The sequence below is a fragment of the Cheilinus undulatus genome, linkage group 19 (assembly GCF_018320785.1).
Source record: "Cheilinus undulatus linkage group 19, ASM1832078v1, whole genome shotgun sequence".
NCBI lineage: Eukaryota > Metazoa > Chordata > Actinopteri > Labriformes > Labridae > Cheilinus > Cheilinus undulatus.
In genome coordinates, this window is record NC_054883.1 from 8,441,386 (window position 1) to 8,465,302 (window position 23,917).

General features: G+C 38.1%; 3 protein-coding genes across 4 annotated transcripts; 1 reads left to right on the plus strand and 2 right to left on the minus strand.

Moving 5' to 3' along the window:
* The first annotated feature begins 219 nt into the window (after nucleotides 1–219).
* On the plus strand, nucleotides 220–6,909 carry chmp5b (charged multivesicular body protein 5b). Its single transcript, XM_041814020.1, has 8 exons — nucleotides 220–382; nucleotides 2,621–2,725; nucleotides 4,120–4,166; nucleotides 4,258–4,351; nucleotides 4,451–4,522; nucleotides 4,863–4,971; nucleotides 6,390–6,502; nucleotides 6,589–6,909. Exons 1-8 carry the CDS (start codon nucleotides 314–316, stop codon nucleotides 6,637–6,639), a joined length of 660 nt encoding a protein of 219 aa, XP_041669954.1. The 5' UTR covers nucleotides 220–313; the 3' UTR covers nucleotides 6,640–6,909.
* Nucleotides 6,910–6,941: 32 nt separating this feature from the next.
* On the minus strand, nucleotides 6,942–12,427 carry fastkd3 (FAST kinase domains 3). 2 transcript variants are annotated; one of them, XM_041814018.1, is made up of 7 exons: nucleotides 12,313–12,427; nucleotides 10,270–11,748; nucleotides 10,099–10,184; nucleotides 9,760–9,934; nucleotides 9,596–9,665; nucleotides 7,286–7,400; nucleotides 6,942–7,189 (listed from the first exon to the last, which is right to left on the minus strand). In XM_041814018.1, exons 2-7 carry the CDS (start codon nucleotides 11,708–11,710, stop codon nucleotides 7,091–7,093), a joined length of 1,986 nt encoding a protein of 661 aa, XP_041669952.1. In that variant the 5' UTR covers nucleotides 11,711–11,748; nucleotides 12,313–12,427; the 3' UTR covers nucleotides 6,942–7,090. The 2 variants fall into 2 exon arrangements, with proteins under 2 accessions (XP_041669952.1, XP_041669953.1); XM_041814019.1 differs by having other exon boundaries at nucleotides 12,323–12,387.
* A 2,481-nt stretch (nucleotides 12,428–14,908) lies between these two features.
* Nucleotides 14,909–18,003, minus strand: myl12.1 (myosin, light chain 12, genome duplicate 1). Its single transcript, XM_041814196.1, has 4 exons — nucleotides 17,916–18,003; nucleotides 16,060–16,259; nucleotides 15,727–15,888; nucleotides 14,909–15,478 (listed from the first exon to the last, which is right to left on the minus strand). The coding sequence occupies exons 2-4, from the start codon at nucleotides 16,241–16,243 to the stop codon at nucleotides 15,306–15,308; spliced, it is 519 nt and encodes a 172-aa protein (XP_041670130.1). The 5' UTR covers nucleotides 16,244–16,259; nucleotides 17,916–18,003; the 3' UTR covers nucleotides 14,909–15,305.
* Between the last annotated feature and the right edge of the window lie 5,914 nt (nucleotides 18,004–23,917).

Genomic DNA, 23,917 nt, shown 5'->3' on the forward strand with positions numbered 1-23,917 from the left:
CTAAAATGTGTAAATGTCAGGTTATGTGGCCTCCTGGCAGCAAAAATAATGTAAAAGGCGTACTAGCTTCAAAGCAATGCAAAACTTTATAAACATGAGCTGAAATACAGTAATTTAAAGTAGAGGAAAATAGGAAAATCCAGGATTAAAGACCCTAACCACTTTGTAGGGCGCGGCGGAGTGAGTAATAACAACGTGACTCTATGACGTCAGCACGTCGCTCTTCCGGGTGTTTTCTTCCTACTCCGTGGTTGACGGTGGACGCAAAGTTTACGCTGATTTCTTGGAAGTTTTCAGCCTTAATTTCGCCAAAATGAATCGTATATTTGGCACCGGAAAGCCTAAAGGCCCCCCACCGAACCTCACAGACTGTATAGGAACGGTGAGTATTATCCTGAATAACTTTTTAGACGCTGTCTCAAACAAAGTAAACAAAGATGGACCCTTCTCGGTTTGGTTACCTAACTTTAATGAGCATAGGACGGGCCAACAGTTAACGATGATTTGTTGTCATATACTTCTATTATGGTTCATAGTTTGATCACCATTTTTATTAGTTATGACTTTACCTATAAGAATTATCCCACCGGGCATTTTTATACCCAGACAACAAAATGCCTCTCGAGTATCAGTAAATAAGTAGTCAGAACAATACCATGTTCTATCAAGGTAATGAATCAGCATACTCTCATTTAGAGCTGCTTTATGAGTTGATTTCTTCCACATGCTGCTAGAACTGCATAACTTTGTGAAACACATTAACCAGTTCTGCAGGTTTTACCTGTGGGCAGGGTTAATTTTAACCCCCAACAGAGAGGAAGAGGTTTAAGAATGACCATGTTACCTGACGACTTTTAGCCGACTGCGTCGGTTGGGTGTTGAAAATGGAAGGTTTCCAAACGAGTGCCTCTTTGTTAAGCTTTTAATTACAGTAAAAATACTCAGCTATGTCGTGGATGTAAACAAAACAAAAAGGCACTGGTAAGTCATGAAACTTAACCTCCTCTACACCTGTTGTCACTACGACAACCACAGACGCATACGGCAGGAGGTCGTCAGTTAACACGGTTACTCTTTCAACCTTAACACCGGCCATTTAAGTTGGTCTTTGTTTTTTAATAAATGATGTAGATAGAAGAGAATCAAAACTCTAATAAACTGTTTTAATTTCATCATTTTTAATACATGTGATCAGAATAAGAATTAATCCGTCAAAAAAATCTAACAAACTCTTCAACATTTAACAAATATGACAGCATGGCAGTTCTATGTTGTTACCAACATATTTGTGCAATTTAGCCAGTGTGTAGTAGGGCTGAACTATTTGGGAAAATAATATTTTTGCTAAATAATGTCATTGCAATTTGATATTAGATTATTCCTTTAGTTCCTCATCTTATTTATTTTCTAACAAACACAAGTAATAAATCTTTCTATATCATAACCAACACAATGTTAGATAAAACAGCTTTGAAAAAACATCTAATTGGGAAGATTATGACTTGTTTTGCAAATCCAGTATGAACTGTGTATTAAAGAGAATGATAGTTTTATGTCATCCTCATATTTAGTCAGAAAGATGTACAAAAATGAAGAAAGTGTAATTTTTTTTAAAGACTATTCTAAAAAAATGGCACTGGAATGATTGCATGATATGTAATGCAAAACATCTCTGATGCTGCAAAAGAAGTTTTAAACCAGTATTTGGACGCAAGTTTAAGGTTAAGAAATATTGTAACTTCTGCTATTTGAGAATTGTAGCTGGCTATATTGCGATTGAATCTAATTTTAGATTAATTTCCCAGTCCCAGTGTGAAGGAGTATGCTTGAAATTTTTGAAAAACAAGAAGGCTCTGATAGTAGGTGCCTTGGACTCTTATTTTCGTTGCTGTTGTATTAAAATAGATTTTTTTTACAAGCATCATACAGGGTTTTCATGGTACTAGGAGTTTAAACTTCTGCCTAAAAGCCAAGGAAATTAATGCCAGTTTAGATACCACGGAAATCAATTTTAAATAGACAAAGACACTTGTACCCCAGAGAGGACCAGTGATCAGTGTAGAAATCCCTAACCCATTTCTGTTTGTCTCCACATGCCAACCGTGCAGACCAATGGGTAGCAAAAAGCCACCACATCGCCAGGGCTGTCAAGTGGAAACTCCTTTGCTGGTGTTTTGTTCAGTTACTCCCACAACACCTCCAGAAGGCTGAACAGTGATCTAATAGAAATACCAGTATTGAGAACTTTGTAGTTTTTAAATCATTAAAAATAACAGGCAAACTTGTGCTCATTGTTGAAGATGCACAAAAATAATATCAATGTTCTGGCACTAAAACACTGCCATAGTGTTAGTGCCATTAAGGTAGTGTCTAGGTGTTTTTCCTGTTCTATGCACACATTTTTAAATTCTTTTAATTTCCTCAGCACATTTTGATACTATTGTTCATCAAGAGAAGGTATCATTTAAAAAAATCCCTTGGTATTAAAGTATAAAGTTTGGACAACCCAAGTATCACACTTTATCATAGCGTGGTTCTACTCTAAGTTACTAATGACTGTCTAAATTAACAGAAAAAAAGTTCATGTTCTTTTCCCTTATTTTTCCTTTTGTCCTTTTAGGTTGATTCACGGGCAGAGTCCGTGGACAAAAAGATTGCCAGACTAGATGCTGAACTTATGAAATACAAGGATCAGATGAAGAAAATGAGAGACGGGCCTTCGAAGGTGAGATTGTTCATAAAGAAAGAGATTAATTCCTCCTTTAAAATCCTTAAGGGATCTGGCAGCTTTGCTAGTATTCACAAATTTTCTTCTTACCCTTTTGTTAACCCACAAAAAACAGCTTGAAATGCTGATGTGTGAAATTATTGTTTAGAGTTAGTAGTCCTTCTGCACAAAACTAAATATATATGTTTTCATTGTTAAGCAATATGGCATCATTCATAATCAAACGCTAATAGAATTTTACCATCCCTTTACCCTGCAAAAAAGGATTTTGAAAGATCTTTTTGAAAGACTTTTTTTAAATTTAAAATGCCGTTCTAAACAAAATAATAAAAAAAAAATCCTCATTTTCAAAAATATTGGGACATTGTGAAAAATGAATGTGAAATAGAGTGATGATGATTTTCCAAACAGCAAACCCCTTAATAAAACTGAAAACAGCACAAAGACAACGTATCATATGATGACATTGAGAAATGCAAATGTTCTGTAAAAACATATCCTTATTTTTATGCTGTGCTAGTAACATGTTTCAAAACTAGCTGGGATGGGATCATATTTGCCACTTAGAATTAATTTCTCAACAAAGGGTAGAAAGGAGTGCTTCATGAACGAGTAAAGTATATTTTAGATGGTCTTTGGCATGGGATTCATCTCATCAATTAACTGAAAAAACTCTAAGGCAATCTTTTCAAACGGTAAAATGCCTTTATTTTCATTCATTTAGACCTTTAAAAATACACTTTGACATGTTTCAGCATCAGGCCTGTATTAGGCTTTCAAAGAGTAATGCCTTCCTGTTGACGGCCTGATGCTGAAACATGCTGATGTGTGGTTTTATGATCATGCCCTGAAAATAAAAGCATTTCATGTTTGAAGAGAGTGTCTTGGAGTTTTTTTATTTATTTATTTATGTAAGACGTAGGATGTAATGTTTCGAACAATTTCACACAAACCTTTTTTTCAGTACTCACACTGAACATTAACCCTTGCCATATTAACTAGATATTTACACGCTAAGTTAATGCACACATTGCCTCTTTTAACAACATTTAGTAAGCGTTAAGATTCCCATTTCTGGGAATTTCAAAGTGGAATGTTTTCAGCAGTTCAGCAGGGTCTCATTTGTTGTGTTTACATCTCATATAGCACCAGATAATTTCAGTGGGTGAGAAGCATTTACACTTTTAAGTCGTAACTTTTTAGCAAAAGTGATTGTAAAAACTATCTGATAGAAGTTAACCAAAACTAGAAGTCTAAGATTTTCTTTAACATTGTAGTTTGGTACCAAAGAGTGTTGCCATCTTTGCTTAGCCCTTCTCATTTTATTTTATTTTTGTTTCATAATTTGTAGCACTGAGTTTCATTTCACTTGTCTGCTTTATTATTTTAAGAACATGGTGAAGCAAAAGGCCATGAGAATCCTGAAGCAGAAGAGAATGTGAGTCATTTCATTCCAGCGTGTCTCTATCATTTACATTTTCTAGTAAGCCAAATTAGCTCAAGCTTTATTCCCTCCTTTTATTTTACAGGTATGAAGGCCAGAGAGACAATCTCATGCAGCAGTCATTCAACATGGAACAAGCAAACTACACAATCCAGTCCCTCAAAGACACTAAAACCACAGTAAGAGACTCAGTTATCTTTGGATTGAATTTCTTTTTATGCCCAGAAAGACAATGACTAAAGAAAATGTGCCTGTTTGCTGATATTATTTCTTTTTAGGTTGATGCCATGAAAGTGGGTCTGAAAGACATGAAGAAAGCATACAAGAACGTGAAGATTGATAAGATCGAGGTACGTTTTTTAATTACTAAACTACCTAGACACAAAGATACTGATATGTATTACTGAAATTAACTGATGTAATGAGCTCATGATGAATATTTTTTAAATGAGGTTCAAGTCATTCCCATCTTAAAGTGGATACTATACTGATATTAAGATTGTGGCCTGGATGTTAATGAATAAGGAATAGGCTGATCTTTGAGGCAGAAGGTACAGAAACTCAGTGAAAAGCAACAAAACAAAGGTTAAGTTGTACGCTGTTGAGTTTTTGGACATTGTTAACCTTTCAAAAGTCTGAGATAGTCTTGGAGATCAGCTACTTGAAACTAAGAATTTTCTCTACATGCAGAACATACAAGACCAACTAGAGGACATGATGGAGGATGCCAATGAGATCCAGGAGGCTATGAGCAGAAGCTATGGCACTCCTGATGTTGATGAAGCTGACCTGGAAGCAGGTCAGTAAAAAAGAAAAAATCCTCATATTCCAGGATGTTTAGTTTCTCTATTTAGCCCTTTTAGCACCAAGCTTGTATTTGTGACCTCATGTGAGTTAGAAAAGTTACCACCAGTCTGTTCTAAATGCAGCACATTCAGCGCTGTTCCTTGTTCTCTATTTCATGAAGAAATGTGGTCCAGTTCTGATAAAACCACCGCTTTACTATTGCTGCATCCTAGCTAATTGCAACGCTAATGGCAGCCATAGCTAATGGCTTCCAGTATGATTTTAACCCCACCTGCAGCTAACACCTTGTTCTCCTAAAATGATGCTGATTGGTCTGATGGTGTAGATTGGAGCTTTACAAGATGAATTTGCCTGATGACGGATGTGTGGAGTCTTGCAGCACATCTGCTTTGAACACATCAATTTATAACGCCGCAAAGACGGGAAGTTCTTTCTAACAGTTTGCCGTCGTGCATATCCTCTGCGCCACTGTAAGATTTTACTTGTTAGATGTGAGACAGTTTTAAGTCCTCTGAATATGCACAAAAAAATGCGGTAACCACCTGGATTGTTGTACTACAGGTCAGTACAGTCCACATTATTCTTGTCAAAATAAAGATAAGAGAAGAATCATATCTGACTGAAGTGAGACTGAAGGAGTAGGAGATCAAATCTGTAAACGTGAAATGACCAACTCTACCTGTGAGTCACAGTCACCCTCAATAATATCACTACATAACCTCTGTGTTGGGACCAGTGACCTCTGGTTGATAAAACTGAGTGGTATTTATGTTTTTTCAAATTAGAGGCACAACATATTCTAATATGTTTACGATAACATCTCATGGGCAACATTATCACGGTTCCTACACACTTTTAAAAAACAAATTTAGGGCTTTTTAGGACATGAACTAATCAAAATGAATACCACTTTTTGTGTGGTATACTGTCAGGATGTCTGTGTTTTTAATCCTGTGCGAATCAACCATGCCCATAATTTGGAAGAGTAGAATTTTACATTAGACGTCTACCTTTCTCATCAGGTAATACTAGTGCTGCGGGAAGAGTACTTTTTTTTTGTTTATTTTTGGGCTTTTCATGCCTTTATTTGATAAAGGAAGGACAGTGGACAGACTTGGAAATGGGGAAGAGAATGGGGAGACATGCGGTGAAGGGCCACAGGCCGGTTTGAACCCGGGCCGCCCGCGTACATGGGTAGCGCCTTAAACCACTCGACCATCTGTGCTCCCATGGGAAGAGCACTTTGGTCAATGCACCTTCTGAACCTTTAGATTTTTCACATCAAAAATAACACCTTTTTTGGCCTTAAATTTCAAGTACAATTTAAGACTTTTTAAGGATACACACCTCTATTTTGGCAAATCACAAGTTCCCATCTCACTGTTTTTCATGTTGATCTGTCGGCTTTAGAACTGGATGCACTGGGAGACGAGCTCCTGTTGGACGACGACAGCTCCTACCTGGACGAGGCTTCAACAGCTCCCTCCATTCCAGAGGGTATGCCTGGCGAGAAGTCCAACAGGGTAAAATTTCTGATATTCATTAGTTCTATAAACTGTCTTGATTGTTTTCCTTTTACTGACTGGCTTTAATCCTTGTTGTGTTTCAGGATGGTGTTCTGGTGGACGAGTTTGGCCTTCCTCAGATCCCTGCTACATAAAGCTGCCATCAGCACACTTGTGCTCATTTTACATGTTTCATTGCCTTTTTTCTATTTATCCAACTGACACTCCCAGCCTTAAAGTAAAGCATTTAAACCAAAGCATATTCATATGAATGATAAAAACAAGAACTGATAATCTGAAGTCTTTAATTAGAGTGAGCCTATGTATATCTGAGGTGACCGTGGGAATCGGGTTTTTCTTAACTTTGTACAGTCTCTGCAGCGCTGAGTTGCCAAGAACAAATAAATTATATTTTTCAAACAGTATCACACAACTCTACTGAAGCCATTCAAAGCCATTGTTTGTACAAAAGTTGCTTTATTGTCAAGTTAAACAGGTCAAAGTGTATAATCAATAACTTAGACATTCATTTGGTAATACCTGGGACTAGAAAAATAAATATGCATGTCTTTAAGACACAAAAGTAACGGTGGCACATTTGTAACTTCACCAGCTCAGCCTGTAGGTGTGAGGGAAGATTTTCTGATGCAGATAATCCACAATGCGGCTTTTGTTTGACAATGCTTCAAATTCATAGTAAGGAATCTAAGAGAAGAAGGAAAAATATACATCAATAATTTATTTAAAACAAAAGAACAAGCAGCTGGCTCTTGTGCCTAACACTGAAGGTGAGGGTCTTACCTGAACAACTTCATATCCCAGAAGCCTCAGGTGACGCTGCTTGATGGCCTCTTTTCCGAGTAACTGCCTCTTGTTTTTTGTGAATCGCGTTTGTCCATCGATACAAATAGCAATCCTGCAACACGCATACAGCACAATGTGATTAAAAACACATGAACTTTGTGTGTCATGATACCACAATTTCAAACAGAACAGTAAAAGCCAAACCATATCAACACTAAGGACGCACAAATAAAGTTAGCCCATGGTTTAATGTGTGTTTTTGGTCATAGCTCAGGAAATCAGGTGTTTTGGGTCCATTTTACTAGAGTATTGAGGAAGAAAATCTGTTTAATCCAGTGTGTAAGTGTGTGTGTCACTGGCTGCCAGCATTACAGGCTGCTGAAGATGAACAATAAATGATGAACATATTTAAGGAGTGTATCTTCAGTTTGCAGAGCACAGTTTAACAGAGTCTTTATGGATAACTACACCAGGATAAATAGTAAATTGTGAACTGTCGTCTGTTCTCTGCATGTTGACGCAGACAGGTTTGAAGACTATGAATAATACTGGTTTTAGCCAAGCTCCATGGTGCATTTGTGCATGGTTACTACTGCAGGGATTTACTCATGGCACACTGATTTGACACCACAATGATAAAATCTCATCGATCCACAAACTACAATCATTCTGAATGTGGCTCTGACAGTTGTACATTGACAGTAGTGCGTGAGAGATGAGGTCTGCAGGCTACAGGCGTACACTGGCATCATGTTGGTATGTCTCAGCACACTGCTGAAGGGCAGAGAAGCTGGAGACAGAGCTGCACCAAACTTGAGTTAAACTCAGCATAGTTTTCATAAATGTAACTATTTTGGTACAAACAGTTAAGTAATTTTTTAACTAGAGATCCACCTCTGCTGCCATGTGGTTCATAGTCCTCTGGAATTTAGGCTTACATTTAAACCACAGTTGCATAGTGCCCAAAATTTTTTATGTGACTCATATCAGATTTTTTCTGTGTGAACAGCACAAGTCACACTGAATCTGATCTCTTTCTATCAGATTCAGGCCACTGTAATATGTGGTTTTTAAATTTTATACATAGCTGATCTTTAAGATTTTGACTGCACTGTGAACAGCCAAACACACACAAAAAAAGAAATCTCATCCCAGCAAAATGTTTGAATTGAGCATTAAGGCCCATAGTGTGAACATAGCCTCACTCACCAAAGGAAAATCTACAGCATTAGGCATGTACTCATTTCAGATCATGAATTGGGTGTTACCTCATGAGCTTTCTAATCCCAGCGCATCGACACACAGGTACTCACAAACAGAGCCAATTCTAAAAATGTTTCATACATGGTAAGCAATAGGGGTGGGTAAAAAAGAGGAAAGAAATTTTATTTAAGTTTACATGCACTTTACTTTTTCAGTGTTTATACAGAAATGTCATGTTTTTTACTTTTGTACTTCATATGCACAAATAATTATTGTGCAAATTTTTATCTTCAGATGTTTTTTTGCTCAAAAATGTGAGGTGACCTACCACATGTGATCACATGGGCATGAAAATAATTATTAAAAAATTGTTAACAGGTTATTTGTGTATTTCTACATCTTACTGAATCAACATCGAAGCATTTAAATCAATAACGAATCGAATCGATATCGAATCGCAACCTAAAAAATCGAAATAAAATCGAATCATGAGGTTCTGAACAATACCCAGCCCGAGTAAGCAACAGCAAAGACCTAAAAAATCCCTCACAATCTACACGAGAGTACTGAATCATGGATGATGGATGCCGCACTGAGTCAATCAGTGTTATATTGAAAACTGTTGCATTCCTGATTATCTGTAACAATACAATGAAATTCAAAACACAAGTCCCAGGCATCCAAAATTAAGATATTTCATGTTTTTATTACAAAAAATGAAAGCAAAATCCTTCACATCTAAACTGCACAAACAACGACATCTTGGTACACATCTTGCCAATGTGTTTCCACAATTTTAACAATGCCATCTCCTCTACTTTGTGTCCTTTTTTAAGAAACATCAACATATCCTTTATCTTTATGACCTGAGATATGTCAGTATTTGCAGATGTGTAAATTTAAATGGACCCCCCAGTCAGTCTCTCTTATTTGGAGCAACTAAAGGCTAAACATATGACTGAAGCTTTTCTCCTTTTTAAGGCTTGGGTATTTTTCAATATTTTCAATTATTTAGAAACAGAGAATAGTTTTAAGTATGTGCTATCCAAAGGGTCAAATTTCAACCTTCCTCTTAACAGCAGCAGAACACCACTATCTACTTACCTTTTGTAAACATCATCACTCTGACTGGCAGGTAGCACATATCCCTCTTCATCCAGTTTTATCTCCACATCTACAAAAATGACAATAAAATTTGAAGCCCTGTAGTCAGTCTACAGAAAAAAACAAGAAAAAAAGAAAACAAACAGCTGTTGTGTCAGTGTTACCGAGCGTGTAGCAGTACGGCGTCAGAACTTTAGATCCAAAGTATGAACGAGCTCCGAGCAAATACACCAGTCCAGTTTTCACAGCATTGTACAGCTGTGTGTCCACTGGGGTCTCCAGAGACCGTCCAGGTGTGAGGAAAGACTTGACATGGTACTTGGGGAGGAGTCTGGGACCCTGGGGAGAAAGTGGGAAGGACCAAGAAGAAAATGAAGCTGTAGATCAAAGTACTTAAAATGTGTTTTAACTGATGTGAAAAATCTGAGGAAAAAATCAAAATCTGATCAAAAAACTGAGGAAAATTTCAGAGGTGTAAATGTCTAAACAGCTTTACTTCTGACCTCATAGAAAGGACACTCCAGCTTCAAGGTCATGTAGAGCTGAGTCAGCTGTGCCAGGACAAATCGGTCCATTCCTGTGCCCTGATCTGGAACAATACAGTCGGTTAAAACTGATTGTGAAACAATGGCAACATCAGATTACAAGGTTGTAAATACAGCAGGGAGTATTACCTTGCAGTTGCTGGAGGAAGTAGCTGCTGAAAACTTTGGAGACAAAGTTCACAGGAAACCTCTCCACCAAGATGCAGGAGTGCAGCAGGTTGAGCAGCATCCGAGGCTGAAAGTGTGAAAAGCGTGAGTGTAAGATCTTCTCCACTTTCCTGAATACATCGCCAGCATTGGGTGAAAGGTAGCCAAGCTTCCCCAGAGCCCTGATCTGCCTTGCCACCTGGCTAGTGCTGTAGTCGTCTGCCCGGTAGACGAAACTCTCTGCAATAGCGTCAAACACTATCGGGGAGAGGATGTTCCTCCAGCTGAAGAACTGACCCACTTTGGTTACAGTCTCTGGGTTGGAGCTGAAGACCATCGAGGGCACATACCTCTCCATTGCCTCCACAAAGTAATGATCACTGTGACCAAAGTGCATAAGAGCATCAAGAACAACAGTGAGCTCCTCATCAGTGAAGTGAGGCACATGCCGCACTGCCTGCTTGCAAAGGTTGATAACAAGAGGCATGGCCTGAGTCTGGTTCAAGGTCACAAGAGCTCTGAGCAGCCCGCTGACAGAACCAGGATCCATGCGGGAGGTGACAGTCATAGCATGAGTGTGCATCGCGTTTAACAAGTCCCTGTATTTTCCATCTTCAGCCACGCCACCTTGTAAAAATCTATACACAGCAAGGAGATCTGCTAGACTCCACTGGGCTGGTTTCTCCTTCTGGATTTGCTCCATCACTTGCTCAAGCATTACACAGCCAGGCCCCTCCATAGCCCACATTGCTTGGCCCAGAGTACACAGCTGCCCTACTTTCATCTCCCCTCTGTCTAACCTCTCCTGGCTCTCAGACACCAGCCGAACCATCAGCGTGCTCCAAGGATCCAAGAAAAGGCGTGTGCACGCCAGTAGAGCTGACACCACACCAGCATCCGTCAGCCGCCGAGAGTCCTGCTCCAGCTGAAAGCAAAGAGCTCTGATGGTGTCATTCTCGAGCACTGAAGGATCCTTCAGAGAGTTTCCATCCTGCTCCAGGTCTGCGATGCGGTGAAGTGCTGCTGCAGCCATGGTGTCAGACATGATCTCTACTGATCGCAGCAGTGAGAACACCTGCCTGGTTGAGGAGCAGGTCCCTAGACGCTGCTGGAAAGCCTCCTCCTCAGCATCCGTGGGTCTGTGCAGCTGGGTCAGACGGAACCGAGGCCCAGAGTCTCTGTGGAGTCCAACGGAGCTGGAAGCCACGAAGAACGGCTCCTTAATGATGGTCGTGGTCAGGCTCCTTCTCCCACAGTCCTGCTGGAATTTCCAGCAGCCTTGTGTCCAGACGCAGCCTCCTGCTGAGGTGTACAAGCAGGCTACACATAAAGGTCGAGCCGCCCTGCTGATGGGTCCAACAGGAGGGTAACGACACCCAAACTTCCCGAGCACCGGTAATCTCTTGATCAGCTTCAGAGCCATGACCCTGCTCCAGGACACCACAGATCAAGCTGGGACTTCTATACAAGAAGACAACAGATCCATTTCAGGGGCAATTCTAATAATGAAACAAAAGGCACTAAAAGAGCTCTATGGCTGTAATACTAGCAAAAACACATAATATTAAAACCTGTTTAGGTACAAATCCAATTTTAAAAAGTCCAAAGAACACAGGATTTCATTGTGGCTCGTGTTTAATTGTTGTCTGAAACTTTCCCAATGATATGAGCTACTAAACAGCTGTTTTTAAAACCATTTCTGAAGGATTCATTCCTCTCCTATGCATCTAACTTATGAAATAGACTTTGTACTTTTCCATAATATCAATCATTAAACAACACACATAATGTAAAAAACCCTCATTAAAGTAATATTGACAACCTTTACTCAACGCCCCCCTTAGCTTATTCTCCTGTTAACTAACCAACCTTGAGGTTAGCTAATGTTAGCCACTTAGCAGCTAACGTGGTCATAACTGGCACAGAAGGGTCATACAGCTCTGGTAAAATGTTTTACGGTTCAAACATTTGATTATAGTGCTGGGTAACCGATAGATAACGATATACAAGAGGTACACTTCATACCTGGGCTTACCGACGACGGAAAACGGTCACAGAGCCGCCGCTGACAGCAGAGTCGCGTCCTAACGTGGTTCCGTAAGGCTCCTGAGGCGTTTATAAGCATCACGTAAATTGGTGTCCTCACATATGAAGCATCACATAAACGTTGGTTATAATTTACACTGATGTAACCTAAGTTTTTCTTCAATATCAAACATAAAATTGTAGTTTTTATGTTTTGCAGTAGTTTTGTCTAAAGAAAATAATTTAACTGAACCAAAGAGTTTTAACTTAACTGAAAAACATTTAGATTTGTTTGAATATTTTTACCATAACCTAAACAGAAACTTACATTTTATAATCAAATTATCTGAGATGAAGGCGTAATTTCCATCGACTTTACATTATATCGCCGTAATAGTTTTAATCTTCTTTATTTGATTTTAGAAAATGTCTTTTTCGATACCATTTGAAGGCAGCACCATGCAACGTTTAAATCTGCCACGAGAGGGCGATGCATCCTTTATTCGAATTTGAAGGTTCACTCCAATTCTATGGGCTCACTATGGGCTCACTTACTACAGTAGTTTGTTTACTATAGAGTCCTTATAAAAAATATCCACACCCTTGGCTGTTTTACCCATTTATTGATGTTTTTATCAACCATGGTCAGCATAATTTGGCTTTTTTGATAAGAAAATAATAATAATAATAATTTAAATAATGATTTAGTGTCAAAGTGAAACAGATTTCTATAAAGTAATGTAAATTAAATTTTAGAAAATGTTATATAAAATAAGTGAGTAATAAGAAAATACTCAACACATTTAAAGTGACTGACTTATTTAAACTGATGTCTGGAAGGTCCAGTCACTGTTAATCAGTATTCCTGGCTACCATTACACCATGAAGACAAAAGAACACTCCAAGCAACCCAGAGAAAAGGTTATTGAAAAGTATAAATTCTAAACCACAACAGACATGTGGGAGGCTCCATGGTCAAGTGGAAGAAAGTTCTCTGGTCTGCTGTGATCAAAATGGTGATTTTTGGCCATCAGACAAGACGCTATGTTTGGCAGACACCAAACACTGCACATCACCACAAACACACCATTCCCACTGTGAAGCACTGTGGTGGCAGCATCATGCTGTGGGGATGCTTTTTGGCAGCAGCCCCTAGCCCTTGTAAAGGTAGAGGGTAAAATGAATGCAGCAAAGAAAAAATCCCAGAGGACAATGTTATTCAGTCTCCAAGAGAACATGGTTTGGGAGAAGATTCATTTTCCAGCAAGACAATGACCCTACACATACAGCAAAAGCTACACAGTGACAGTTTAAAGGCAGGGTGAATGTTCTGGAGTGGCTGAGTCAAAGCCCAGACCCCAATCCAATAGAGAACTTGTGGCTGGACTTGAAAAGATCTGATTATGCCCCATCCCCATATTTCTTGAGGTGTGGCTTTACCTGAAAGACCTTGTTGGAGATCCATATTCTCACGCTGTGATTGCAAATGAGCAAAGTTATTCTTTTACTCTACAACTCCTCAGGCTACTAGGGCAGGGCAATCAATCAAAATGTAGATGAAATCACAATATATGCTTCTGCAATTTTTAAATTGCATAAGATTCGATATTTCTTTAACCAAAAATGTGTCAAAAACAGTACCATGCAGGTTTTTTGCAGCATAGTTGCTTACACATCATGCAAATATTGAAGCATCCATTTTTTTTCTTTCTGGCATGTAACAAGTAACTTGATTCAGTAAAATCTTCCTGATCTTGGGGTATAAATGCTGGCTTTGCCAAGTTAATTTCTGCCTTTTTTTCCAAGCTCTCGAGCTATTTTCTTGAGATTAAGACATAAAATATTCAAGATCTAAAAAACAACCAGAAATACTCATTAACACACAAAACTATGTAAAAGAAGCAATAATTTATATCCATGCTAACAGGTTTAAGTCCTGCTTTTTGAACTCCACCTAGGCAAAAGTATTTCATTGTAAGTGGTGAAATGTCCTATTGTAGTGGGAAATTCTGGAGCCTCCCCGAACTACACTTACTTTTCATATGTACATAAGACAAAGATACACTGCAGTTATGTTCAAGAGCTCAAGGGCAATTAGCTATTACTAATACATAATGATGTCCAACTAACCCAAAAATAGTACAATAATCGAAATAATTGAACAATTACTATCAGGGTAAGTATTGAAGATAATTATCATTTAAGTTAAAGTATCTTAAAGTGTTTTTTTAAGTAGAAGCTTTCAGGCTTCTTTCACCAGAATACATTTTTTGCAGTATGAACTTATGTACTTAAATCTATAGTACAGCTGATACTAACTCTGCGTTGCTTGCATATCTGTTTGTTGTCTGTTAGATAACAACTTAGATTACATAAAGACACTCCCTTTTTGACAGTAAGGCATCACCATTATGAAGTGGTCAGGGTATGTTTGACTGCCTCTTTAACTGAAAGAATTCAACTAATGCTAGCCAGCACAAGTTGAGTGTGCTGGATGAGGAGCCAGAGTAGACTTGTCAGGACAAGAGGAGGGGAAAATGGTGTCTAAGCATTTTGAGTACGCCCCAGAAAAAAATAAAAGACAGAATAGTACAAGTCTTATTTCAATTGTCATTTATGGAGAGGGACAGGCGGCAGATTACAACTTGATAGAGGGCTTTATTTAAAAAGTTTATATTATAAAATGTAAAAATACAGCTAAATTGGATCACATGAATTGCAAAGACTTATCCCCTAGAGCTTCCAAGGTGCTGCCACTTTACATCTTTACATGACAGAAAAAAACATTTTAAAAACCCATTACATCTTTTTTCTCCTCATTAGAGATGCGTATGTTTGGCAAAACTGGAAGTTCCCAACAAACAGTAGTGGATAGTTATTGCTTTGGTTTGTTTAAATGGGGTTTCTACTGGAGAGTTGAGACATGCAGCACTGTGAACCGGCTGACGGAGGAGATGGAAAGGGCGGAGGGGGGAGTACACTAGTATGGATCTTTAATCGTCTTTTTCCTTGGCACCATGCTTCAGGATGCGTGTGAATTCCACGTAGTTGAAGTTGCTCTTCTTGTCGATTGGGGCTTCCCTGAAGAGTTCATCCACTTCCTCGTCTGTAAACCGGTCGCCCATTGTTGTAAGCAGCTCCCTGAGGTAATCCTCTTGGATGAAACCTGAGGAGGAAAACACTCAGATCAGATAAGAGAGCTAAAGATGGCTAGAGACAACACTGGAGGTTCTACCATCCAAAAGAAACCATTTTAATGAACAAACCTTTTAAGGTAAGTCATCTTTATGATGAGCACCTTTTTTAAAACAAGGCTCCAAATCAAAGTTTTGAAAAAATTGAGGATAAATACTTAAATAAAAAACCTTTTTTCTCTGTGTCACCAGGAAAGAAATTTTAGCTTTCACAATTTACCTGTCCCATCCTCATCAAAGCATGCAAATGCATTTCGGATGACATCCTCAGGGTCTGTTCCATTGAGCTTCTCTCCAAACATGGTGAGGAACATGGTGAAGTTGATGGGTCCAGGTGCTTCAGTCATCATGGCCTCCAGGTATTCATCCGTTGGATTTTTCCCTTTATCAAAGACAGGTATGTTGCATTTAAAACTAGAACAAGTGACATAACCAATCAACATTAAAATGCTGACTTGTAGAACTAGTTTTAAAGCAATGTAAGTACACACCCAAACTGCAGATATGCATATTCAGTTCACTCAAAAGTAAAAACAGAGACTCTCCCACTCACCCAGTGAGGCCAGCATATCGTGAAGGTCCTCTTTGTCCACAAACCCATCACGGTTCTGGTCAATCATGTTAAAAGCCTCCTTGAACTCTTGAATCTGAGACTGGTCAAACATGGCGAAGACATTGGAGGTGGCGCGCTGAGGGCGCTTCTTTGTGGTCCTCGACTTAGCCTTTTTGCTCGACATTTTGACTGTTTTATACCTGTGGAAAGTCAAGCATCAATATGCGCTCAACTAGATAATACATTTTGTTGCTGGGCATGGTGACAATTACAATCTTAATTTGATAATATCAGAATAAACTGCATTTCAGGGTCTCATAACACTGCAGTGGAATGAGTGTGAAAATGTATGTCTTTCCCATAGCTAGAGATATGAGGTTTCTTTTTAGATTAAATAGTTTAAATGTTCTGCTACAAGACAATTAATTAAATCACAAACAGTAGGAAAAAGCCAAATACAGCAGACTGATAAAGCAGACGGAGGATGACACACAGGTAAACAATCAGCTCAAAGGTGATGACCTGATGAAGGCTGTTACTCAAAATAAGATTTCATCATCTGTACCCACGACCCAGTGGCAGGGTATTTTAATTCTCTGGCAGTGATTCCCCAGAGTGGTGTCCCTCACTGAGCTATAAATGGAGATGTTCCTCATCTTTCTAGGTTGATCAGCTCATTGGTTTTACTAAGGGTAGGAAACTTAGTGATGTGAGGACAGATGCCCTTATGAGGCAATGATACAGCCCTTCACTCACAGCCTTACCTTGACAGATAATTCACTGTGTTCATGGGCAGTAAGTGCCTGCCTACAGTTTGGTCCTGTATTTGAACACTTTGAATAATATGACTTGGATAGATATTATCTGGGACATGGAAATTTTCAAGCCCCATGAGCGCCCAGGTGATACAAATGTTTTTGTACCGGTCTTCAGGTAATGTTTGATGTTTTAAGACAGCTTTAAATGGTATCTTAAGCTTGGCAAAAAGTACAGAATAAAAATATGTCGACAAAATAAAAGCAGTAGCAAATCATGGTATCTGAGATCCTGACAACAGTGAATAAATGTCACTTTTAAAACAGGTTTAATTTTAAACAGTTATTACAATCATTTGGTTGAGCAATTACATTTATCATTAATTAATTTGAATCCCAAGGTGACGCATTTACGTTGACAATTGAGGTTCACTTCAATGAATGTTATTAATAAAGCTACACTATAATAATTCAGTGTTTACTAAGCAGAAGCTGTAGTATAAACCTAAAATGTTCTTATAATTTAACATTCAACCACGCCAGATTTGTGACGTTATACTTGATAACATTGAAAACAGACAGTAGACTTATAGTGCCATACGTATTAAAAACACTGACTGATGTTATGCATTAAAAAATATCATGATACCAAAAAGCTAACTCCCTTCAAAACAAACTTCTCTCGTTTGAGGTTCTTCAACAGCTGCCGCATTATAATGTACGTACAGTCTTAATGGTTTGCGGCCTAGTTAAACTACATTAGGTGACTTGTGTGCTTACAGCTCAAATAAGTACCTACCAAACATAGAAAAGCCTGCGCTATTTACCCGTTTACATTATTAAAAGTTAATCTAACAAGGTAAATTAGCCGCGCCATCCTAATCATACGACAGTCATACGTTAGCTTTGAGTCGTTAGCCACAAAGCTAACAGTTGGCCGTGTTTTCAGAGCAGTCAACCGGATACTTAACTCGGCACTGTAGTCTACTATTCCGGTATACACGTTCAACAAGAGCAAAACATTGTAACCTTTTAGAATAGCATCCAGAAAACATAGTTAACCATTGAAGAAATAAATAAAGAATTAAAACACTGTCTTACCTGAACACAACCAGATACTTGTCAGTTGGACCTGCGCTGCTCTTTCTCTCAACCACCGCCCTTCACTTCCTGATGTTGGGTTCTGTAGAGAAATTTCGGGACAAACCATTGGAAAGAAATAGGGGTGTCGTCGAACACAAAAATATTATTACTCACAAAAGTGAACACTCTGTTTTGGTACAAATCGACAAATACTTAATAATAACCTTGTTTTAAAACTATAGACGATATATGCAGTTTAGATTATTTCTAGCGGTGATAAAGCCATAATGCATCCAACATTCCCCCCCGTTAAAGAAAATGCAAGTTCCACAAACACTCCCTTGCCAGCGTTGACATTCCTGGATATGCCCTTTTAAGGAAAGAAAGACTACAACGTCCATTACATTGTGCAATAAAGGCAAAGCGGGTGTTAATTGTCCCCTTTAAATATGTGTTATCATTATTAAGGCTAACATAGATATGTTAATACAATTTAGAATATATTTTCAAAGTTGATCAATTATACCGGCCAGCCAGAAAAGTTGTAGTTTTAACTGTCATGTTCCTGTATAAAATGATAATTCTAGTCGGTGAAATCAGCTGTGCCTTTATTCTTAACGGTATTTTGAGAGTTCAAATGCTGTTAAAAACAGTTTTGTCTTGTTGTTTTAGCACGTTTGACCGTGATTATGTTTCATGAATTGTATTTGTTAATGGAAAACATATTTTGGTAACACTTGATCTGATGTGGTGTGCATAAGACTGACATGACACTGTCTTAATCATGACATGACACCTCTCAGTGACATAATGAAGGCTCTATGAACGTTTATGAATGATATCATTAAGTGTCATTCGAGCCATTACACCACCTTTTATCAAGACAAAAATAACCAACCAATGTCTTTATGTCAGTGTGGCATCAATATGCCATGGTAGACCTGATCATCAAACTCAAAGAAACTACTTAACTGTATCTATTAAAATTGTATTTAACTGTCATATGTGATTGGTCTTGAGATTGGCTGTCATTGGACCTTTATAAAGGTGTAATGAATTATTTCCTCGACCTCAAGTAAAGTGAGACTCTTTGGCCTCGTTATTAAGATGTCATTAACTAGTCCAAAGTATCTCACTTTGGATGATCAGGCCAGCTATGACATGCTAATGTCTGCTGACATTATAAAGATATTGGTAAGTATTTTTGTCTTGGTTAATGTCAAGTTGTCATGACAATAACTTCCCAAACAATGTCAACGTTGTGTTAAAAATGACACAATTTACTGAATGAGACTTAATGGCAACATTCATACATGTTCATAAAGCCTCCTTAATGTGAAGGACAGGTTTCCTGTCATTATCATGACAGTGTCATGTCAGTCTTATGCATAGCCCTTCAAATAAAGTGTTACCTATCATTTTTTGCTGACTTCCTCTAGAGGAATGCTTCAAATCTAAGATACTCAAGTAAGGTTAATAAAAATGAAATAAATGACTGTCTCATAGTAAACCCTGCATGGAAATAAAGAAGACAATAAAAGGAAAAAATGTGGTTAATTATAGGTACTGACTGCACAGTGTTGGTCGGACAACAGTTGGTACCTCTCTCACTGCTGTAAAGGGAAGCTTATCACTGCAGAGCTTCAAAAGCAACTGGAACTGTTGACTCATAGGTTAAAAGAAGCAGCATCTGTCTTTTGTGTCTAGTTGGCATATCACCATAATTCCCTTAAATGCTTTGAAACATGAAATGCCAAACATGTTGGCTCTTTAGAGCTTGATAGTCCTAAAAAAATCACATAATCACTGTAAAAGTGGTTATAAAATGGTGAAAGACAGAAAAAAATAACCACAGATCTAAGTCAGGAATGGCATCATGGTCACAAAAAGCAGAGCGACACATTGTTCTTTTGTGTTTATTAAAGAAAGGTGGCACAGAATGACACGTTTATCTCCACCATACCCCCAACATCATCCAACAAGGTTAGCACTACATATAATAAATGGATGATAATGGATCCTCATTAGCATTTACAATGGGTTAAGATGGATGACATCATTTTCTAACGCATTGTAGTGTCATATCTAACCACTAGAGTGTACTAGCTTCATAAAATATAATTTATTACTGAGTTCTTACTCAGAGTAATAATGTGTAGACTTTGATGGGGGTAATGCTACCCACAATAAAATCACTCATTTTGCTTGTGTCCAGAACTGAAACATTCAAAGTATGGGAGCCATACAGAGCAAAAATCTTAAAATAGCCTGAATAGATCCCATGAGACAGTCTACACAGTTGGAATTTCACAGACAGCTGAACACAGTGACATGTTGCTTACATGAACATGATTAATTGCAAACATATTCACTTAGACAATCCAGCGACACATACAGTCAGTGGGGATTAGACGGCTATTATATTTCAAAATATTATGGTGAAATAGAGCCGCCACAATACCAGGATTCTAAAATAGGATCAGAAGTGCTTTATTAATTCCCGCTAGGGTATAATGCTGAGAAAATTAATGGAAGAAGTACACAACTTCATCAAGTCAAAGTTAAAAAATCCTGGTCAAATAGTGCTCACGTGTAAATCAAAGTTTCTTAGTCAAATGAGCAATTATGGAATTACTGGAAACCTTTTTTGAAGATATAGTATTTAACCCTAAAAGAATAGTCTAAAATTATAGGTTTGATACAACAGACAAAAAATAAAAGCACTAAACACCCAACATTTGCTCATTTATTGTTATTAAGATGAAGATTAAAGTGGAAGTCCTGCATATTGCTGGAAGTGCGTATGACAACATCTGGGAAAACAGGCCTCCTTTCCAGCTGCTGTTTTCCTAGATGTTACCAACATTTAGATTTTGTGCAATTATCATTTAAGACAAAAGGTAATTGAGAGTTGAGAAAAATTTGACAACCTGAGCGTAAAGAAATGTTGCCAATGTTTCTGCACAATTTAGCCAGTGAGCAGAAATTTGCCTGCAGTTTTTGATCATTTAAAACAATAAGTTATCCAATACTGGGTGTCTCTGACTTAACAGAAAATTATCAGAAATGTAGTGGAGTCAAAATTACAATGTTTGTCTTTCAAATGTTGTAAACCCCCCCCCCCCCCCAAAAAAACGATCAAAATATAGAAACTGAAGTACATTGTTACTGCCCACCACTGCTGAATATTAAATGATGTTCTTTACCCAAAAAGTACCACAAAGCAAAGCTAAAACTTTTCTAATTAACTGTCAATAACCAAACAACATTGCTACACAGTTGCAGGAGTTGATTGGTTGAGATTGTGCTGGATTATACTGATACTCGCTCCATATACCAGTGTTTAAAGTATACATTTCACTATCCCAGTTATAAGGTGATAAACTCAACAGTAGACAACGGTCAAGCTCTAAACAGACTTACTATTTAAGGCTCATAATTCTCTTTAAATATTGCAGAGTACAATAGGATTAAGTTATTATATGAGACTGTTATTATATTTCAGCTGAAATATGCACATGAGCTGTTCTACTTAACTTGAAAGATTCAAGGAAGGGACTCGTATATACATAAGAGCTTTGGGAGTCAGCTGTTTTGTAATCAGGGTTTATGTTCATATTAGAGTAAAGCCTTGAATGTTTTGGATAAAAGCTTCAAATAGATGTTGGCATTTAGTGAGCCTGTATGCAGTAATCCTAAAGGCTGTGCTTTAAAGTTTCTGAGAGAAAGTACTCACACATGTCCAGACATAAATGTATATCATTTTAGTGACACAGAGTGATATGATCAGTGGAGATTGTTCTTTGAGGGTTTATTCCCACAGCATAAAATCCCAAGAACAAACCAACTATTATACAGTACTTAACCTCTAGAGCTGAAAAGGAAAACCCCTGGTGATAATACAAAAAGATATTGGGAGTGCAAGTAGCTCAGGGAAATTATGTTTTGCTTTCTTATCAATGGTCGTATGATGACATTGTCATGTCTGCACATTAGGTATGAAGTCACAGCCAGCAGCTAGCTTAGCATAGCTTAGTATAGTGTAGGCTATAGAAGAAAATAAAAAATATGTTTATTTATGACCAAAATAGACAAAATTGACCAATTCAAGTCGCAAAACTTCAGTTTTGATTTGATTTATTTAATTCATACACCAAGGAAACAATAGGAACAAAACAAAACAGCCAGGGAATGATAGGCGCATGAGAAGGACATCCTAGGTAAGCTTCCAAAAGCTTTTAGAGGGATGTCATGACATAAAACAATACCAAATACACACAATACATAAAAACAACAAATAACACAACAAACAACACAATAGCCTCTGAACAGTTCATTAGTCCAAGACTAATTCAAAGTGTATCAAATCCTTTCTTCAGTAGTAATAGAGAGAAGCGTTTCCAAGCTCCAGAGAGAGATGGTGAACCATGATCAAGAACATGATCTACAGTCCACACCCCACCACATGAGGCAGTCTGAATAAGCATGAGCAACAACAATCAGACAACAGCCATCAGTAAACCTGTGTCAGTGCATTTAAAATGCAGTAATAGTTCAGAACAGGGGCTTCTTTAAATTCCTCTTGAAAATAGAGAAAGAGTGCAACATTTTAAAGCTGTCATCAGGCTCATTCCATATCTGTGGTCCCCTGCACACAACAATCAGTCATGTCCGTTTTGAAAAAGTTTTCTGTATGGATGGGATCATTTCAGGAAATATCCGGGTAAGCACGGAACCACTGAAAACAACTGAAACGCTGTAGTGCATATGCCAAGCCTGTGCGTGGCACGGAAATGCACCAAAAGAAAGAAGAACACAGAAAACTGACTCAAACTTTCTTCTCGTTGCCCTTCTGGTTGTTCTCCGTATTGGATTTAAGAACATATGGTGTATGCATTTCGCGGTGGTGGCAAAGGAGCATCAGATTTTGCTGTAAAAGCCATAACAAGCTCAGTAGCTTCTGCAGCATGAACACAACCCTGTATTCCGCCATAGTTGTTTTGGCCGGACCCGCGCAGGCATCTTAAGAGAGCTACGCTATGTGTGATGTAATCGTTTCAAGGAAAATGTGGTTGGCTGTCCACACTGAGACAAAACGGTAGTCGTTTACGGATTTGTGCACTCCGGGATTTGTTTTCAAAAAGTATCATTTACAGTCACCCAAAACACCCTTTCTATGTGGATTAAACACCGATAGGACAAAAAAAATTTGCGTATACTCCTGAATTCGTCTCTGTGTAGACGGGGCCTCAGACTGGTATAAATCTACCAGCCTACGTTTTTTCATGGGGGGGGGTCATTTTACCAATTCATGTAAAGTATTAGCTCAGTTTGAATTTGATGGCAGCAACACATTCCAAAAAAGTAGGGACGGCACTATAAAATGCTCAAAAGTCGGTGGTATAATGAAAAAACTGACTGGTGTAGTTGCATTCTGCAACTAATTAGGCTGGGTATAGAAGCAGCATTTACGAGATGGTAGAGTCTCTCAGAGATGAAGTTGAGCAGAGGTTCACCAATCTGCAAACAACTGCATCTGAAAGCAATTTCAGAAAAATGTTCTTTAATGTAGAATTGCAAGGACTATAGCTAAAGTTAGCTATGTAGCTCTGTTATCTACGTAGTTTAAGCAGCTGGTTTTTGAGTCTTTCTCTAGCTACGTTAACTAAGATTAGCTAAAGTTGGCTACATAGCTCTGTTATCTACATAGCATACTTAGTTAACAGAGCTATGCAAGGTTTGTTTGTTACATTAAAATGTTTTTATGGAGGTTAACCTTTTTTTGGCTGTTTATTCTTTTCTAACATCCTGTAATCAGGTTTAGCAGCTCAGGTTTTGAACTTTCACTCATTGGTATCCTAACCCTAACCCTAAAGTTTAATCCAATTTTATTTCAGAAGTGTTTTTGTGTATTTCTGTTTTGAGATAAATGGCATCTCAGATGAACGGTTTTCAGAGATGAAAGGTCTGCAACCAGACCCCTGTCTTAGGGTTGAAGGTCACGTTTCAGATATAAAAGC

What these genes read in the sequence shown, in the direction of transcription:
- chmp5b (XM_041814020.1), top strand. Translation starts at nt 314, where the DNA reads ATGAATCGTATATTTGGCACCGGAAAGCCTAAAGGCCCCCCACCGAAC. An exon ending in TCAAAGACACTAAAACCACA is followed by an intron (nt 4,352 to 4,450) that starts GTAAGAGACTCA and finishes ATTTCTTTTTAG; the next exon opens with GTTGATGCCATGAAAGTGGG. An exon ending in TGAAGCTGACCTGGAAGCAG is followed by an intron (nt 4,972 to 6,389) that starts GTCAGTAAAAAA and finishes TGTCGGCTTTAG; the next exon opens with AACTGGATGCACTGGGAGAC.
- fastkd3 (XM_041814018.1), bottom strand. Translation starts at nt 11,710, where the DNA reads ATGGCTCTGAAGCTGATCAAGAGATTACCGGTGCTCGGGAAGTTTGGG. An exon ending in TGGAGTGTCCTTTCTATGAG is followed by an intron (nt 9,935 to 10,098) that starts GTCAGAAGTAAA and finishes CTTTCTCCCCAG; the next exon opens with GGTCCCAGACTCCTCCCCAA. An exon ending in TGGGATATGAAGTTGTTCAG is followed by an intron (nt 7,190 to 7,285) that starts GTAAGACCCTCA and finishes TTCTTCTCTTAG; the next exon opens with ATTCCTTACTATGAATTTGA.
- myl12.1 (XM_041814196.1), bottom strand. Translation starts at nt 16,243, where the DNA reads ATGTCGAGCAAAAAGGCTAAGTCGAGGACCACAAAGAAGCGCCCTCAG. An exon ending in CGATATGCTGGCCTCACTGG is followed by an intron (nt 15,889 to 16,059) that starts GTGAGTGGGAGA and finishes TCTTTGATAAAG; the next exon opens with GGAAAAATCCAACGGATGAA. An exon ending in CTTTGATGAGGATGGGACAG is followed by an intron (nt 15,479 to 15,726) that starts GTAAATTGTGAA and finishes TTTCCTCCTCAG; the next exon opens with GTTTCATCCAAGAGGATTAC.